We start from the raw sequence: 15829 nt of genomic DNA on the forward strand, positions 1-15829 counted from the left end.
TTCCCAACATCAGGGTCTTTTCCAGGGAGTCTTCTCTTCTCATGAGGTGGCCAAAGTACTGGAGCCTCAGCTTCACGATCTGTCCTTCCAGTGAGCACTCAGGGCTGATTTCCTTCAGAATGGAGAGGTTTGATCTTCTTGCAGTCCATGGGACTCTCAAGAGTCTCCTCCAGCACCATAATTCAAGCCCCTTCATGGATCACTGCCTTGCCTTTGATTGAATATCAAAGAAGCTATGAACTATGCCGAGCAGGGCACCCAAGATGAACAAGTCATAGTGGAGAGTTTTGACCAAACCTGATCCACCTGGAGGAGGAACCGGCAAGCCACTCCAGTATCCCTGCCAAGAAAACTCCATGGACAAAGACAATGTAAGCCCACAGTGTGTAAATGTAAGTCTACAGGTGATTAGATATCATTGCTTGGAGAGAGGAGTTGACAGCAGGAAATGGTATGTGCAAGACTTCAAGTGGCATGTCTCATGTCAGAAAACACATGCAGTGTTCATTCCCACATGAAAGAAAAGTTAAGCAAGACACTCCAATGCACAGCACCTACTTTGTCCTTTACTTCAAGAGCTGGCAATAAGACAGTAGGGGAGAAAGAAGTTAGGTGTACCTAGATCATAACTCCAATCATTAAAGGCCTGGCCCTTATTCTCTAGACATTCTACCTGTGACATATAAAAAGCTATACTTTTCAGGCCCATTTCTAACATTTAGATTTGATACAGCAAAATGAAAACCACATCTTGGCAGGATTTGAATGGAACTCTTGCCATTTAAAAAAATAAAATGAGATTTAAAATGAGTCCCAATGAAAACTGAGTGCATGACTGCACATGTGTAGATGCTCACTAAGCAGGCATAAAAAAAATAGCCTAAAGATGGGTTGATAGATAAAATCAGCTCAAATCAGAAAGCATCAAGAGAACATTGCAACTGTGAATAAATAGTTGGATAATCAGAGTCAGCAGAATTCTATGGCAGAAGGGTGATAGAGTTTCATACACAGTGCTTCTCCTGCGGACCATAACAAGGGGCAGGAATGGAAGGGGATTTTGCTGTAACATAAATTCAACTCTTTAGAAACAGCCACAATGCCGTATACACAGACCAAATGACTCAGTAATGTAGGCTGGATAGCTTGGCTGCTTCGCTCTACTGCATTGAGTGATTGGACCTCTCCTGCTGTAGCTTCCAGGTATTAATAAAAGCTTTCAGAGCTGGTAGAAAAGTTTTCACTAAAAGATGGGTCGTGCTACCTGAATTAAATATGTGCAAGCAACAGAATATACCATTAGTGCTGGTTAGGTGGGCCAGACAAGATGAAGAGTATGCTATTTGAAGTACATGAAAAATAACCCAGTGTATAATGCAGCAGGGGGATAAGGGCTTTCAAAGCAATTTTTACTTGTTACAGGGTAGTTACTTTGATAGTTTTGTTGTGCTGAGGCCACTTTGGGCAGCTCCCACCCCACAAAAACCTAAAATAACAGGAAAGGAAAATAACCCACTTTGAATGGAAGCATGATGGTTTTTTCTATAAAAACTTCACTTTTTAATGTGTAATTCAGAAATTTTAAACATGGGGTGGTTTGAACTAAGATTTACTCAGAGTAGATCCCACTAAAGTGACTGAAGTGGACTAAGCTATGTCCACTGATGTCGATGGGTCTACTCTGAGTGCAACCTGGTTGAATGACACCCACAGTTTATTCCTACTGCTTTTATGAGCTTTGAATGATGCTTATTTTTCAAGGTTTGAATTTTTGTTCACCGAATCTTTCTGAAATGTCAGTAATCCAATTTGTAAAGCAGCACGCAGAAAAATTGTTACTTAGAAGCTAAATATACATGATAAATTGTAGGTTTACTAAAGGCAGAAAAGCTCCTTCGTCTCCTTCAGTTTATTTTCTGCACATTCCTTTCCTTCTTTGAAGTATGAACCTTATAAGACACTGCTGTAAACATTTTCCATTTACAGGGTTTCTAGGATCTATTCCACCTTAAGAAGGGAATGTAATGTGCTGCCAGTTACTAACAGGAAAGACTGCATTCCTGGGCTGGAAGGAATACATTCATTCATAATGAATAGGGCTCTGCTCTCCAATGGGAGAACTGCACAAGCCCCGACTTAATCCGGTGAAAATGTACAAACGTTTTCAGTCAATAGCATTGACTAGGATTATTGTTCACCAAGGTAGGGAAACCCTGAGCGACAGAATGCTTTAACAGAGCACAGCACAACACAAACCTGCTTCTTGACTCTGACTCTCGATTTCATTGGTACTTTGCTTTGCCTCTGTGATGTTGTCACCTGCCAGAAACAACGACAAAAGTTATGAAATATAGTTTATTAGTTAATCAGGCAACATGGGAATAACTGCAGCCAATAAATCTGCTGATTTATGGCAGGATCTGTAACAAAAAAGGAGGATATTCAGAAGTGAAAAATGGCAAAAGTAAATAGTTAATAATATTCACTTCCCTAACAGTGTGGCGGATCAAAGCGGCTTGAAGAATTTGACGGCACTGCCTGTAATCCTGTACTCATTTGTATGTGCTTTACTGGCCTCCATAAAGACTCCATTACCAGGCAGGGTAATTTGCAGTTGTTTTCTTTCTATGCACCAATGGAAAGTACTTCCATACATGTTAGGGGAACACTGCCAATGTCATTCAGCTGTTGCCTTCCCCGACTTTCTCAGTGGCTCTGGCAGGTCCCCAAATCTTTAGGGGTCACAGGGGCCTTGCTACTGAAAGCATCCTTGCCTGAGTGGAAACCACCTTGCACTCTTTTGGACTCAAGCCACGCTCTCTGTTGCTCTTCCAATAAAAGTGTAGACTGCTCTAGAAAATGTCTTAATATAGCTACATTTTTGAAACACAGAAATCTCATTAAAATCAAGGCTACGTAGCATGCAGAAATCCTGGGTAAAACTGTCAAAATGTTCACCTTGCATCTGAACCCTTCAAGATGCTCAACACGTTATAAAAAATGCATGACAATAACTTGCAGGCGGTGTGAGGCGGAAAGACAAAATGCAGCAGTGTGGCTAAGTTTCGCTGGCTGGATCACCCTCCCTGGCTTCGAGTGACATTCTTTTCCCTGCTTCTTGAATCCCAGAAGTAAAGACATAAGCATAAGAGGATGCTATGTGCAGAGCACCAAGTTCCTGAACCGTAGCCTGAATGAACCAGGTAACTGCTGTTTCCACTAGTCTGGAACCCCTGAGCTCAAATGGCCATAATAATAAGACAGCAGAGTAATTGCTTGAACAATGTTGCCAAACTGTGTGTGAGAGAGAGACAGAGAGCACTGAATAGGAATAGGTATAAAGAGAAATGCTGGAAATTTATCTAGAAAATGAACCGAGTGAAATTCATTTGCAGATGTACATCAGCTGATCTTGCAAAAGGCTTGGGAATGATCAAACATCAATCCTCCCTCTCGTGCTGCTATGATTGTATCTCCTGCTCTGCTTCATTTTGGGAATTGCAATTCATATACCCCATTCCTTTACCACGTCTGTGCCTTAACACATGAAAGCCCACACAGCACAGAGAAGCATGATAACAGCTTTATGCCAGGGAGAAAGGAAGGAAGGAGGGAGGGAGGGAGGGAGGGAGGAAGGAAGGAAGGAAGGAAGGAAGGAAGGAAGGAAGGGTAAATGTCCACAAAGGGAGCATTTTGCATTTAACAGAATTGTTTATTCAGCTAGTAGTCATTAAAAACAACCGGTTTTCTCGCTCTTTTAGCTTCTTTGCAGTCTGCACATTTAAAAAAACCACCAGATGGAGCTAGTGTAGAGGACTTAATTTCCCCCCCTCCCAACTACAGATCCTGCAGTTACATTCAGATCAGCACTGGGGAAAGATTCTCAACTGGTATAAATCAGTGCCCTGGCATTGCATTCAGTAGAGTCATGCTGGGGACCCTTGGACCTTTAGCTGACTTATAACATCTCACACTGATTTCAGCTGACCTAAATGGATGGCAAGCTCTAGTAATTTCTTAGTACTTCAGTGGTTTTCAGCCTGCAAAAAAATAAAAAATAACATGTGGATGATCATCAGTCTTCAATAAGAGCTGTATCTTTAGCACACCACAACTGATGATGTATACAAAGGAAAGTAAATATTTATTTTGCATTGTATTCAATGTTACTTATTTCAGCAATGGGCTGTAGCCAATGTTAGTTCTACTCAGAGTAAATGCACAGGGCAGTCAGTGCAGGATTATTAAATAGGCAGAGTAGGCACCAGCCTATAAGCCTTTTAGAGCCCCCGCAACAATGGATCCAAATAATATTGATTTGATCTTGAAAGAAAATCACAATCAAGCTTTCTTAGTTCAATGCTAGGGTCTTCCCAAGATTTTGATTGCCCAGCAGCCTTTCTCAACCTGTGGGTCCCCAGATGTTGTTGAACTACAACTCCCATGACCCCTAGCTAGCAAGGCCAGAGCTCAGGGATGATGGGCGTTGTAGTCCAACATCAACTTTGGACCACAGGTTGAGAACCGCTGGCCTAGGGGCCTCCACAGGGTTTATTCCAGCACTGAGGGTGGTAGCAAAACTAACACATCCCATCAGTGCAAAGGCTTTCATTTGTGCATTGAGCCCTTCCCCGCCTCTGTGTGTCCTCATCAAATCTGCTCTGGAGGATTGGAATAACCCCCAGAACAAATTTAAGGGTCACGGGGAGGAAAGAGTTCCATTCTGCAAGTAGAAATTATGGTGCTGATGGGAGGCTTACTTAGAACTGCATTGGATACAACCTTCAGCAACCAATGAGCATGACTATATTACGCTAAGTAGGACTAAACTTGGATACAACCTTATACCTTTTGTTGTGCCTTAATGGCATATTTCAGAAGCCATGCTATATGAGGGGGGGGGGGTTGCCCAATATTGCTAAATTCAAGCATTTTTAATATAGTTTTAGGATTGTTCTGTTTGTTCGTTCATTTAACATCCTGCACCTTAATCACACAAGTTTATTCATGGTGCTTTGCAGTTTTACAGCACATGGATTATATTAATATACATACTTCTTTTGAATAGTGTTAAGTTCCTACCAACAGAGACAGAAGAATTTTTTTTTTTTGAGTGACACACAGACTGATCTTCCTGTAAAGAAATCAAACGTTGATATGAGTGGGAAACCTGCAGCCTGGTGCCTTCATTGCATATCTTTAGGTGCCAGGCAAAAACATCCCTCTTTGCTCAGGCCTTTGACTAATTAAACAGTTTATGGCCTTTTAAACTGTTTGCGTGGCCATTATTGTTTTGTTTGTTACTATGTTGTGTTTTTATATTGTAAACCACCCTGTGAACCTTGGATGGACAGCAGTATAGAAATTTAATAAAAAAAAATAAAAAAATAAAAACCTCAACAAAATGGTTGCAGGGCGGGTTACAAAAAATATCAGAATTAAATACCACTTACGATTAAAATCATAAACTGTTATGTACTGAGTTGAATAGTATATTTCATAAACGTGAACCACAAAAGCAGCCAATATCAAAGTAACAAAATAGCAGCACAGAGCAATTTTGTGTTGTGCTACTTAAATTTTTCTCTAGTATCTTCCATCGAGTTTGCAATAAATCACGCGTTGCTAGTGAAGCACAGAAGCATTTCAGCTTATTCCTACTATTGCAACAGAGTTTCTTTGGCCAGAAGATTGGCTGTCACATTGAAATACATTTACTGATAATAATGTATATTTTGCTCTCCTCCTAAAGATATTCAGAGCAGTGGCACTTTCAGGTTATTTGTTGTGGTCTGGATACTACATTGTGTGATCTACTTCTGGCAGATGAGCACTGTTCTAGGGGGTTGCTCATAAAATAGTTTTAAAAAGTGTTCCATCAATGCTATGACATCCACACTTAACTGGCCATGTGGCATGCAATTAGTAACAATGTGTAGCAAATTACACCTTCTGGGTAATTCCAAGCACAGCACGTTATGTTAAAGAGGGTAAATGTCACACTAGAGTAACTAAGCCAGAAGTGGTGGCCACAACCCTGCATGTTTTTCTATAGGAATTTCAGTCCTGATTGACACAACAATTGTTTTAGATTCCCTCAGTCTACAATGCAGATTTCCTCCCTGCCCATCCTGGTCAGTTCAAGCTGAATATGCTCATGTTGACCAAGCCTTTGGAGAATGATTCAGTATGTACTCATTCAGGCTGTCACTGTGTCATTTATTCAGCCTACTTTTCAAAGATATTCCAGGACATGCTGTCCTACGTCAGGGCCATACACAAGGCTGGTTTCAATGTAACTAGAAAATAGAGACAGATGTACATCTCTGCAATGTTCAAAAGTTCAGATTAGAGTCTCCGACACATGAATGACAGTGAAGCCTCCCAAAGCATTGCCACACACACACATGTGACCTTTTGCAGACTGCAATATCCCTTTCTTGCTGCGGGGGCTACAGAGGTGACATGGAAAAAGTAATGTGGAAGCATGCGTCAAACTATTCCAGTAACATTTGCAGCAGGCAAATTTATCTGTCGGATGACTTGGTTCAATTATACCAGAGCTGCATAACGTATGTCATAAAAATGATACCCAAAGCATATGGATGGAGGCAATTTATTGGCCATGTCTAGTCAAAGGGGCAAAGCTTCTTGCATAGAGGCAAATGAGATATATATATATATATATGAGAGGTGGTAAAGAACTATTATAGGAAAATAGTACACAGAGTTTTTTAAAAACCTTCACAAATATTTAAAAGAAAAAACATGTTTGCAAACGACAGTCTTTCACTGAACATCTTTTATTGATGAAGAACCTTTTCCTAATTATGTCTCTCTACTGACACTAGAATCAAAGCAAATGGAAAGGTTTTAAATAGTGCATGTCTCAAGCAAAGAGGCAAAAACATGTGTCTGTTCCCTAGCTTTATTTCTCTCGCTCTCTCATTCACTCTGTAGTAGCAATGGAAAATCCAAACTTATTGTCTGGCGTCTGTCCTGATGACACCATTAGTAATAAAAATATCTGTTCCTTTGCCTCAACTTGACAATATCTTCTGTTGCCTTCTGTCTGCTACAGCAGAAGCTGGAAATTATATAATTTTTATTTAGGTGACAACTGCTTCACAATATCTCCTCCTCTCCCTTAAACAATAATTGATTTGTAGTAATCTGTCACTCCTTCCAAATATGATAGCAAATATGGAGCATGACACCGTGCATCATTTCAGACAAGGAAATTTAAATGGTTCCAAGTTATATCTAATGCCAAACAGAAACATCTGTCTGCCTTTCTGAGGAGAAAGAAACAATTTTAAAACAGGAGAATGTGAGTTACGGTAGCACAGCACAGACAAAATAAGCCCATCACTCACTGAATACAGATTTCTGGCTGTGGGCCTTCTTTTCCCTTTGCCAAAACGACCACTGAATACAATTATTATCCCCCCCCCCCTCAATTTCTTTTATGACACTAAAGGAATTTAAGGGTTGATATGCACATTTATAGCTAGAAGAAGCAGGCAACCCAGTGTTTAATAAGCAGCTGTTTCATTCGCAATGAAGACAAGAGGCTTATCCACTAAAAATATAAAATACAGAAACTTGCCAAAGCCTGCATTCTTTTCCACCACTTTTAAGGAGTGGCGCTCAGTATGCAAAGAGGCAAGGCTAAATGCATATGCTGCGGTAGCAGCCCCCAAATGAAACAGCTGATGCAATAATAAGCCAGGAGGTCAGATGGGAGAGGATGAAACAAGAATTTTGTAGAAAGCAGAAAGTAATCTCAGAGCTATAACAGGAGAGAGGGTTTCAGCATTTTCCACTTTCATTGTAACAGCTCTCCAGAGAATGCATTGTCACACCACTTACTGATCCCATCACGAACATAGAAAGCTGAAGGAACTTAGCAACCTGCTGCCTGGCCATTTGATTTTCCCTTCGTTGCACAGCTTTTAAGAAATGCTAAGATGCTTTCTTCCTATTTTGGCAGTCAGAAGTTATGCCCTACTGTGCAAGTGGTCTATATAAAGGGAACATAACACCTCAACTGCAAGCTTTTCCCTGGGGGCATTCAGCTCTTGGTAGGAATACTGCTTCCCCAGAATCAGCGTCTCTTCTGCTGTGCCCAGGAGATGATATGAGACGTAAGCATGTCACCCATTGCTCAAAGTGCAACAGGAGCACTTATGGATGGTCCATCCTACATGCTTCCCAGGGTTCATATGCAACCTAAGTGGTGAGGGATGGAGTGTCACAGAAGCATCAGTCCCATCACTAGACCACTAGTTGACTGGCTCCTAAGAAGATCCACAGGCTGCCAGTGAGATTTGAGGGGTCTGATGTCAGTGAATTTCTCAAGCCACCACTGATTGTGTTAGTCATTCAGGCATGATGCTTCCCTGACATAGGAAAGGGCCATGGAATAATATCATGCCAGGGAACGGGGGGGATGGGGACGGGGGACGGACACAGTAGCACTAATAATAATAATAATAATAATAATAATAATAATAATAATAATAATAATAATAATTGATACCCTGCCACTCTGGGCGGCTTCCAACAAAGACCAAAAATACACTAAAATGTCACACATTAAAAACTTCCCTGACCAGGACTGCCTTCAGATGTCTTCTGAATGTCAGGTAGTTGCTTATCTCTTTGACATCTGATGGGAGGGCGTTCCACAGGGCGGGCGCCACTACCGAGAAGGCCCTCTGCCTGGTTCCCTGTAGCTTTGCTTCTCGCACTGAGGGAACTGCCAGAAAGCCCTCGGCGCTGGACCTCAGTGTCCAGGCAGAACGATGGGGGTGGAGATGCTCCTTCAGGTATACTGAGCCGAGGCCGTATTGATTGATTGATTGATTGATTGAATTTATATACCACCCTATACCTGGAGGTCTCAGGGTGGTTCACAGAAAAGGTCAACATAAAAACCACAATATATATAATCAAAATAAAAACAACAACCCAATAACACCTCCCACCCACCCCCAAAAGAGCCACATTTTAAAAGGGCATAGGATGTCAATCAGATCAACCAAAGGCCTGGTTAAAAAGGAATGTTTTTGCCTGGTGCCTAAAGGTGTATAATGAAGGCGCCAGGCAAACCTCTGGGGAGAGCATTCCACAGATGGGGAGCCACTGCAGAGAAGGTCCCGTTCTCTTGTTGCCACCCTCTGGACCTCTCAAGGAGGAGGCACACGAAGGAGGGCCTCAGAAGATGATCTCAGGGTCCAGGTAGGTTCATATGGAAAGAGGCGGTCCTTGTGGTATTGCAGTCCTGAGCCATTTAAGGCTTTATAGGCTTTATAGATTACCTAGACTGCAGACCAGCAGGTCCAACAACAATACCCCACCAGTTGTATTCAGTGGCCAGATGGCAAATGCATGTCAAGCAAACAAGGGTGTGGCAGAACAGCCAGTTACCAGCCAAAGCACATCTACAATTTATTTGAGCTCAGAGCCCAAAACTGAGCCTCCTGAACCATGTTGAGCTGACACAAGTCAACATTTGACAACAGTTTTGTCTCAGGCAACACATAACACCTTTTCCAGAAATATTCTGAAAATCTAAGAACCACAATTGTGTGGTGCTTTCTGTGTTAAATACATGCATTGCGATTAATCACAAACAGCTGGTAGAAAACAGAGCTGGAGTTCAGACTATTCCAGTTACAGAAGACGTCCAAATTTAAACAAATTTCTCTCTCCCTGCCACCTGCCATTCAGGCAGTGAATGGGAGGAAGCATATTCACCTGAGGTGTAGCAGAATTAGTAATTGTTAAACAGTTTTCTGAGCCCAATTGTGTGCTCACAGTCCTAACAGCTTATTTCAACTTTGAGGCAGAATTTAGCACAAGGTTATCAGTTTGTCAGGCTGCTCTTTGCACTTGCTTGCAACATCCAGCTGCTTACCAAAAAGAGAGGGGAAACCCCCAGATCTCTTTCCCTCAGCAACTGCTGTGTAATAATCAAGGGAAAAACTAGAAAGAAAACATGAGCCACCAAGGTTTATTCTCAAAGGTTTCAGAAAGTAAAGAGGCCTGAGAAGACAAAGGCACTGAGCAGGCATTCAGAACCTGAACTTGAGTTCATGGGATGCTTTGCTGTTTTGTCTCTACGGGGTTCAATACCTCTCGCTCCTCTTGAACCAAGCATTATGGGAGAAGGTATACACTGTTCTCAGGAAACAAGATTCCTGTTGTTTTGTTCCTACTTTGTCAAGTGGCAGGAAACTCAGGGCAGTCCTCTTTCGCAGGAGAAAGCAGCAGAATCTTGTGGCGTCTTTGTTCAAATACAGGTATTTATAAATTGTGAAGGAATTGTTAGGAAACAAGCATGATCAACTACGGCGGTTCTGTTACCAATGCAGAATCAATACAAACTCTCTGGACTCAAACTAAGAACACACACCTGCAGAGCCTCTGTTTCAGCTGCAATTTCCTACTAGACGCTCACCTAAAGCTCCTGTGTTTGATTTCCAGGAAACCTTGGACATGCGATGTGCCTGGCTAGCCAAAACAACTTTGGAGGTCTCCTTGCTTCGCTGCTGCAGCAGCAGCCACTTCATTAAATTCCCATTAATCAAGGGGCCTTGTCTGAACAACCTCAGGGCTCTTAAAGGAAGGTGGAGGCATAAACGCTGTTCACTTACTTGACCATAAAAACAGTGAGATAATGAAGATTATTTTCAGTATAATGGCCTTGAGAATAAATGGGGCCAACATTTCAAGCCATTCACAGTGCAATCCTATGCATGTTTACTCAGAGGTAAGTCCCACTGTGCTTAACTGGGCTCACATCCTAGTAAATGTGTTCAAGGTTACAGCTTCAGATGCTGCGACTTAGGATTTCCCATTTCTCTTCATTCAGTAGTCATGAAAATGCACAGATCTAGTGAATGGGTAGGTATACTGACAAAGGGTTGGATTCAGAATTGCCATGAGCTCATCAAAACTTCCTGTTGGAGGATGGGGAAAGGCAGGGGGGCTGACTCTACGGGGCCAAGCTGTCTTTGGCCCCATCAGTATTTGTTGGCAGAGGGCTGGGTTCCCTTATTCTTGAGGGGGTAGAGGAAGCTGAGCACAGAGCCAAGAATGGTGCAGCTTGAGTGGTCAGCTCCTCCTGAGCATGACAGAGGAGGAGCCACCAACCATTGAAGCCACAGCGTGCTGGTCTCTGCACACGGCCTCCTTCCAATGATGAAACATTGCGCACCCAATGCGTGCATGACATCACACACATGCAACACACAACATGCACTCGATGAGCACCAGGCCCCCTCGATCTTGGGTGCAAGTCGGTGCCCCTGAGGGAAGGCATTTTTCAGGTGCTAAGTCCCTACCTGTATTCATTGTATACATACGATTGTGTATCATCTGACCCATCTACTGCAATTATTAAGTTTGCAGATGACACCAATATAATGGGTTTAATAACAGATGGAGATGAATCAGTGTATAGAGGGGAGGTCCAAAAAAGATCTACATGGTGCCTAGGGAAAAACTTGCACCTTAATATCAGCAAGACAAAAGAGATGGTGTTGGACTTTCGGAGGAAGAGAGGAGAACTAGCCCCACTATACATCGGGAGGGCTGTGTGGAGAGAGTTTATCTCAGTGAAGACCTTACTTGGAAAATAAATACAATTCAGGTGGTTAAGAAAGCCCAACAGAGACTCCATCTCCTCGGAGTCTTGTGGAAGAACAATGTCAATCAACATCTGATGATCTCCTTCTACCGGTCAACAATAGAAAGTGTCCTTTCATACTGCATCATGGTGTGGTATGCTGGTTTGACATCATCTGATAGGAAGTGCCTACAGAGGGTGTGAATACAGCACAAGATATTATGGGCTGTCCCTTGAATCCACTGGATGAAATAGCGGAAGAACGTTGCCTCTGGAGAGCGAGGAAAATTCTCAGGGATGATTCACACCCTGGACGGCACTTTCTTGATCTCCTGCCCTCAGGCAGAAGATATAGAAGCATGATTAGTCGCACCAACAGGGTAAAGAACAGCTTCTATCTGTGGGCTGTTAGGCTGCAGAATGAAAAGATAATAACAGAGCAACTGACTTTTGGGTTTGGTGGGTGTGCGTCAGTAAACGAGGGGAATTAAGACTCGTGTAATCTCACTGTATACAAGTTGTACAAGTGACAATAAAGTATTTCAAGTCAATTTATTTCAATTCACCCATTGCTCCTTTCCCTTGCAGCCCCTTGTGACTTCTGAAAAGCTCTAGAGCAGCGGTTCTCAACCTGTGAGTCCCCAGATGTTGTTGGACTACAAATCCCATCATCCCCGACCACTGGTCATGCTGGCTAGGAATGATGGGAGTTATAGTTCAACAACATCTGGGGACCCACAGGTTGAGAAACACCGCTATAGGGGCTCCAAGGACCCCCCGGAACAGTGTGGGAAGTTGCCAGGGGAGGGGCTGCAGCGGGGAGGGAGGGTAAACAAAAATCACCTCCTTCGATCCTCCAGCAGGAGCCTCTGATGGATCTCAGTCCCTTCCAGAAACAGGATGAGCCCTTTCATTTGCAGAAGAGACATCCAAGTATGAGCTTAAAAAGCATCCCTTGCATCTTCCCACGTGGCAATAAGATCTTTTTACCAAAGGCAGATACCAGCAAAGAAGGGCTGTCCCTGGTGACCAGCTGAGGTAGTTGGAGCACATGTAGCATGACATTCTCATCTGAATATTAAAAATGGTGAACAACCTTGCTCCGTCAAAAAAAGAAAAGAAACACGCACCACAAGGAAATAAAAAAGGAACAAAACACTTCCTCTTAAATGCTTTGATGCCTTTCTTCAGTATCACTGCTTACTGCATTGATTAAGTCATTGTTCACACTGAGGTTGTGGAATCTATTTTTGTAATTAACACAGCAGATTGCTGTTATTTTATATGGGTTGCTAGTCAATGGAGCACAGTTCTTTTTATGTGCCACAAATTAATAAAAGCCTGTTGTTTGCATACAGCCTTGTGCAGTGCAATGTAGTGGGTTGGAAAACTGTTAAAAGGAAATAGAGAAGGTCACTAAAAGGTAAGGTCAATATTAGATGACTTCTAGAAAACATCACCATTGGCGCCAGCACTACTACTAGTAATAATAATAATAATAAGGGGAGGAGAAGAACAAAAGGAGAGACCTGGCAGTGTGGTATTCCAAATGCACACAATGCTATTTAAAGCAATAGCTGTGTTAAAATTTCATAAAGGCTATCATCACTGCTTCGTCTCTGCACCACACAGTCATGGGGGTTTATTGGTTATTCAGATAATGGATAGAAATGTGAAATGAGTTCCTTGACAGATGAGTACCCTGGAGGTACCGCGGGTTGTCACTGTATATAATTTTCCTCTGACAACATTACATTAGTCACTTTAGTGACTTGGAACTTTGCACCTTATTTTATCTCAATGGAAAAGAAAAAAAGGGAAACAGAATTAAAACCATTTCTAGAAAAACCAGAAGGCCTGGCTCCCTCCCTTACTACTAAAAAAATAATAGATAGATGGCTCATGTGTATATAGGTCTTTCACATGTATAAACGCAAGAGAGTCCTTTCTGCATGAACTTCTGTCCTGGCGGTGCATATTTTTACCAGTGGGTTTTGTTTTGCAATGTAGTGTGCATTGTGATGTTGTGGGCTCCAATTTCATGAAACAGTGCTACAGACTGTAATAAAATAAAACCCAAACAGAACAGAATTGGTCCAGTTAGATATAGGATCTGAAAAGCCAATGTGGTTTGATGTTCAGACCTTTGGGCTATGACCTAGGAGAGCAGGGTTTCCATGAAGCTCACTGGGTAACTGTCAGATGCTGTTGTGGTTGCTCGAGAGTAGCCAGGCAGGACTCTGACTTATCTTTTACAGGCTTTATTTTGTTGCAAACTATTTACAGGGATGCGGGTGGCGCTGTGGGTTAAACCACAGAGCCTAGGACTTTCCGACCAGAAGGTCGGTGGTTCGAATCCCTGCGACGGGGTGAGCTCCCGTTGCTCGGTTCCTGCTCCTGCAGGTACCACTCTGGTGGGAAGGTAAACGGCGTTTCCATGCACTGATCTGGTTCACCAGAAGCAGCTTAGTCATGCTGGCCACATGACCTGGAAGCTGTACCCCAGCTCCCTTGGCCAATAAAGCAAGATCAGCGCCGCAACCCCAGAGTCGGTCACGACTGGACCTAATGGTCAGGGGTCCCTTTACCTTTACCTATTTATAGTGAAGAGCATCATAAGTTCATGTCTGGCTCAATCGCTAGCAGAATCCGGGAGTGGTCTGTTTTTGTAACTCCCTCAACATAAAAGTTTCATCACCCACAGCCTTTTCCGCTCCTCCTTGCGCCTCAAACTACTGCACATGATGGGCGATGGCAAGGATGTGCTTCCCACCTCTTGGGCTTGCTCAGGCGGGGTGTTAAGGCTCTTACTAGCATCCTCTGGCCCTTGTACCTCTTCTCCACTGGAGGTGGGGTTTTCCTCCTCGCTGGAAGAGGAACTGCTTCACAAGATTTTCGGAGGCTCCCTGTAACACAACTGCCCCTCTATCTCTCACCTCTGAGTCGATGGCAGTTCCCTGACCTTTGGTAAAGTCACTGTCTCTCAGCCTAACCTACTTCACAGGGTTGTTGTGAGGCTAAAATGGGGAGGAGAGACCATGTACAGCGCTTTGAGCTCCTTAGAGGAAAAGGTGGTATTTACCGGTAAGTGTCATAAACACACCCACATATTAGATAGATAAAGATGGCCTTGCCCTACCTGAAAAGCTACTTCTGAGAATTGGGCGATCCTCTGGTATAATATGGGATGCAGCAGAAGTTGGGTAAATCATTACCCCCTCCCCTCTCTCACACACACACTGTATAAATGCAGAAGTGCATTCCACTTGCATTTGGAACTTTTTGGATCCCGGCCATAGTGTTTTTAAATATATGTATACAGAAAGAAGCTATTTGGTAGCCCAGGTATTTATAATGTGTCAAGTCAAATGGAAACTGTCAAACCTAAAATGCAGTAACAAGGTCTCAAGCAGACTAGAAAGGCTGAATTCCTTTAAGTATATTTTTGCATTAAAGAGTGAATGTTTCATGGCGATATTTGCCGCCTTGCTACTCCCCAGAGGACTTTTTCTGCAGTACTTTATCTTCATTTAAATTGTCCTTTTCAAGAGATCTATAAAATTCCCTTTATTGAAGAGAAATGATTTGACTGAATGCTAAGAATGCTACTCTTTAAAACCTTTCTTTTTTCCTATTTTTTAAAAAAGATAGTCCAGGATTTTTAGAGCTTAACAACCACTGCATGTTTTGTGTTGGCATATATTTCTGCAACATAGCAAATGGGGCTCAGGTTTACAGTGGAAAATTAAATGGCTGTCCCTGAGGATATCACAGACGAAGTTACAATCAACACTGTTCAATTCAGGGGTTCTCTGGTTTCAGATAAGTGTCTTTGGTCTGTATCAAAGCATAGATCTAATTCTATGGGCATCTGGTATAGAACAGGAAGAGACCTTCCATCAGGATGATAGTTAAGAATCTTCACACATGTAAGTAACTTCTGAACTATTTCCTACATTCGTAAGGAGGTAGGCATACAAAAATTGAGCCAAAATGGCTTTTTTCTATCCCTTCTGAACAGCCACTGTAAATGAGTGATTAATTTGCCAGGCAGGCTGTTTCACCAGCAACAGTGAGTGAGTGGAAATGCCCAAAGGAGAACAAATTAAGGGATTTGTAGACAAATATTTAAAAAGCATTCAAATTAATATTCCACTTAGCTAGTGCCCCTCTCCAGCTTCAGCACCAGTAGCA

At 42.5% G+C, this 15829-nt stretch overlaps 1 protein-coding gene across 4 annotated transcripts in view; it reads right to left on the reverse strand.

The window, feature by feature from the left end:
• The window catches only part of MACROD2 (mono-ADP ribosylhydrolase 2), a 992621-nt gene that overhangs the window by 94664 nt on the left and 882128 nt on the right, over positions 1-15829 (reverse strand). For all 4 annotated transcript variants that reach the window (XM_079969959.1, XM_079969958.1, XM_079969957.1 and 1 more), the window contains one exon: positions 2257-2319. In XM_079969959.1, coding sequence (XP_079826085.1) covers positions 2257-2319 — 63 coding nt within the window. The remainder of the gene's footprint in view (positions 1-2256; positions 2320-15829) is intronic.

This window comes from Podarcis cretensis, assembly GCF_951804945.1.
Source record: "Podarcis cretensis genome assembly, chromosome: 3".
Classification (NCBI taxonomy): Eukaryota; Metazoa; Chordata; class Lepidosauria; order Squamata; family Lacertidae; genus Podarcis; species Podarcis cretensis.